General features: G+C 35.4%; 1 protein-coding gene across 1 annotated transcript; it reads left to right on the plus strand.

Moving 5' to 3' along the window:
* The first annotated feature begins 2,374 nt into the window (after nucleotides 1–2,374).
* Nucleotides 2,375–3,778, plus strand: LOC111917866 (E3 ubiquitin-protein ligase CIP8). The gene has a single exon (XM_023913502.3). It carries the CDS (start codon nucleotides 2,518–2,520, stop codon nucleotides 3,589–3,591), a length of 1,074 nt encoding a protein of 357 aa, XP_023769270.1. The 5' UTR covers nucleotides 2,375–2,517; the 3' UTR covers nucleotides 3,592–3,778.
* The last annotated feature ends 216 nt before the right edge of the window (nucleotides 3,779–3,994 follow it).

The raw sequence follows: 3,994 nt of genomic DNA on the forward strand, positions 1-3,994 counted from the left end.
TTTTGTGAGTTGGTGTTAACATATGTACTATGCATGTGATCCGTTCCAGAACTGTACCCACAACTGTATCGTACCAATCGAGAACCAAAAAATTCAAAACTAGAAAATGGAAATTTAAGGAACCGAGAACTAAGTCGATTTACATATTCGGTTTACATATTCGGTTCCTATATGGTTCTGGTTCTAGTTATGTTCTATGATTCAATTCCTTTGTATTTGGATGAGATTAGTTTTGGAAACGGATCGTATCTGAAACTGAAAAATGGAAATTCAAGAAATCGAAAACCGAACAAAATACCCTTATGAAGGTTCGGTTCTTCAATTAATTAGTACATTCGTAATATGTACTTTGATAAATTGTTATTATCGTAGCCACTATGGGAAATTTATTGGAAATTTGTTTCAATTTGTACATTTATGATCAATGTTTAATAAAGTCGGTTCTACTGAACTAAATAAGTTGGGAGCTGATATTTTCAAGGAAGACTTTTAATATTTCCAAGGAATAATTAATGTATGGATTATTTTACCCTTAATCAAATTTAATTTAATTTTAAATAATGAATAGAAAGAAAGATCTTTCCAAACTTTACGTCCATTTTTTACGCTACGTGATCAATTCCAAATATAATTGCTACGTAATCAATTCCAAATATAATTTTCAACAGGATAACAAATTATCTTGCCTCATTGTTATATATCTTTCTTAAAGATATTTAACTAATATAATACATTTATATTTTGTTTTGTTTTAATTTATTTCTTACACCAACAGTGAACAAACTTTTGACGGCGAAAATGGATTTTAGTGATTCTAAAGTCAGGTTTTTGTTGTACAGCAACATGGTTCAAAAATAAAAATGATCATAAGATGTGAATAAATCAATTAAGACTACTAGGTGTGAGCAACATGTTATTGTATGTTATCACATCTAAATTGTCCACCTCATCACCTTAGTCACACTTTGGTATTATAACACCAAATATGGAAATGAGCAACACCAAATAACATGGGATAACACATTCTATTTTCTATTTTTTTTAATTTTTTTCTGAATGTTTTTAATTTATATTATTCTAATTTATTTTATTTTTTTAATTTACTTCATATATTTCTAATTCGTTTTTTTTTTATTTATGTCATATCTCTATAAAAAAAACATAATTTCATTAAATAGTAAATTAAAAATATCATACAAACAAAAAAAAACATTAAAAAAAAACACACGATAGTCCTAATAATTAAAAAAAAACACCAACAAACTATTCTTCGCCCAAGTATTTGCTCTCGATTCATCCTTTGTATCACTTCAGCTCATCTCGGTGGTAAATTGATTCATTTGTCGTAAGAATTGTCAAATCCTTCGATATACGATCTTTTTCGGCTTCTTTACGAAGGAAATTCAAATGCTCCCGTTGCAATTCATATCTTTTATTTGCGATTTTCGTGTGGGCGTCGGATTTTTTTTCATTTCGTCGTGCTTTCGAAGCCGACTTTCATTCTCCTGCGCATGTCGTTGCGCGCGCTTGGCTTTGTCGTTGTTGAAATAAAATATCAACAACTATTCTAATAAAATATAGATAAAACATAAACTGTATATAATACTAACAATTACCTGGGATGTGAAGTCAAAAGAGTAGTATTGCTTTTATGTTTTACTCATGTTAGGAAAAAGAAGAAAGAAGACAGAAAACAGAAGGTTGTTTTGACTTGACTATAATGAACAAATAAAGAGAATACATATAATGAAGTCTTACGTAAGAAATTTTTTCCATCATTGGACCATAAAAAATCATCAAAAATAAGCTAAAGTGGCACAAAATTGCGATAAACACAATTCAAACATCCTTACTGCATTAAAAGCTTAAACTAAACAGCAAACACACACAAGTTTCTGTGAGAAATTAAACTCAATAAAAAACACACACTAATTTATCTCTCTAGTTTAGAAGATGAAGAATCTTAGGATCGTGAGTAGTTTAGGTTAAAAAAATCTTTTCTTTCTTATTTTTTATTCTTCATAATCAAAGATGACGAAGCACATGGTGTTAGCGGATTCTAGGATCGATTCAAGCTCACATATCTTTTGAGCCGAGAGGAAGATGTAATAGAGCAGCAACACAGAACAAGGAAGAAGTTGGACGTCGTTTGTATTGTTTGTATTGTTCGTAGTTAGGAAACAAATCTTTTTTTATCTCTTTAATATCAAAATTAAAAATAAAGCAGATCACGTTTCTATCTTTCCAATATAGAAAATTAAAACTAATATTGACTGAAAGGTAAAAATGTCCACCTTTTAATTTTTCAGTGGATGAATTAAAATGCCAAATAAGTTAGGTCCAAATTAAATTAGATATCGAGTTAAACCCAAACTCGAGTAAACTCAAAGTCGGTTCTACCGAACTCATTTGTAGTCCTTGTCGATGTTGAATTTTGAATTGACTCCCTTGCTACAGCCTACATGACATCACGCGTTAAATCTTAGCTTCCAAAAGCCTCCCAATCTTTACACTCAGATGGCCGAAACCCCACCACCATCGCAGTCTCAGCCGTCTCCACCACCGTCTCAACCACCGTCTCCACCGCATCCAATCTCTGCTGCTGTACCTAATAATCCTCATACCGAATACTGGTGCTACCATTGCGAAAAAAGTGTCGCCGTCGAAGCCCTACCCGATCATCCTGACGTCATCTGTTTCGAGTGCAAACTCGGCTTCGTCCAATCTATCTCCATCCCTCCATCACATATCGGCGACCTAATGGATGATGAAATTCCACCTCTCAGCAACGAAATTGTTCAGTTCCTCAGAGCAATCGCTTCTCCTGAAGACGAAAACGATTTGCCCCTTCCTGATTCCGCTGTCGATGTCTCCGTTCATGTCTTCGGCGGGGTTGAAGAATCGGACGAAAATACCGATAATCATCATGAAGATGATGCCGATGAGAATCGTAATCGAGGAAATCGAGATCGTGAAGGATCGGATGATGAAAACGAAGAAGACGAAGAGGATGAGTTGCGTCAGAGACAAAGGCGTCATCATCTCCGTCTTCGTCTCCACGACCACGGTTTATCCGCCGGCCGTCATGACAGGATTCTCGATTGGGCGGAGCTTCTGTTACAACTGGAAGACCAATCAGTCACATTCGGTCAACAGCGTCTCGAATCTGAAGATGATTACATCGGAAACCCAGGTGATTACATTGACGCAACTGGATACGATTCCTTTTTACAAACCCTAGCCGAGAGTGACAGCAACGATAAGAGAGGGCCGCCGCCGGCGTCCAAATCAGCTGTTCAAGCATTGCAAACGGTTGAGGTAAACGCAATGACGTCTTCTGAATCTTGCGCTGTATGCAAAGATGGAATGTTCAATAATGAACAGATGATTGTGAAGCAATTACCTTGTGGGCATATGTATCATGGCGTCTGTATAATGACATGGTTGGATTCAAGGAACACTTGTCCGATTTGTAGGCATGAATTACCAACAGATGATCCTGAGTATGAAGAAGAGAGGAAACAGAGATTGATGGCGATGGCTTCAACAATTGATCATGGCTGCTCTTCAAGTTCTGGTAGTGGGGTTTAATAACTGGTATGTAACTATGTATGTCCTTCTCTTCACTACTTAAGCTGATGATCTTAGCTTTTGTTCTCCTTTTGATGTAAATAACAACAATTTAGTATTTGGGTAGTTATTTGACATAAGTTGATGCCATTTGGAAGTTGGAACAATAACATCTTATGATATATTTGAATCTAGTTTATTGGGCTAACATGTAATGTGGGAAGTATGATTTTTTTTTTTGAGAAGTTAAAGAATTTAAAATATGAAGTTGATAGATATATAGTCGTTTGGTGGTGGTCGGGGGCGGTCGATTGACGTTAAGGGACTAATTGGTCGACTGATCAGTGATTAATCGGCGCATAGGCGCATAGGCGGAAAGCCTTAGGTTATGTTTGGCATGATAGTTGAGAAGCTAGCTGAAAGC

The sequence above is a fragment of the Lactuca sativa genome, chromosome 2 (genome assembly GCF_002870075.4).
Source record: "Lactuca sativa cultivar Salinas chromosome 2, Lsat_Salinas_v11, whole genome shotgun sequence".
NCBI classification, from domain to species: Eukaryota; Viridiplantae; Streptophyta; class Magnoliopsida; order Asterales; family Asteraceae; genus Lactuca; species Lactuca sativa.

Bases quoted from the DNA above. Each gene is read 5' to 3' on its own strand.
- LOC111917866 (XM_023913502.3), top strand. From the start codon at position 2,518: ATGGCCGAAACCCCACCACCATCGCAGTCTCAGCCGTCTCCACCACCG.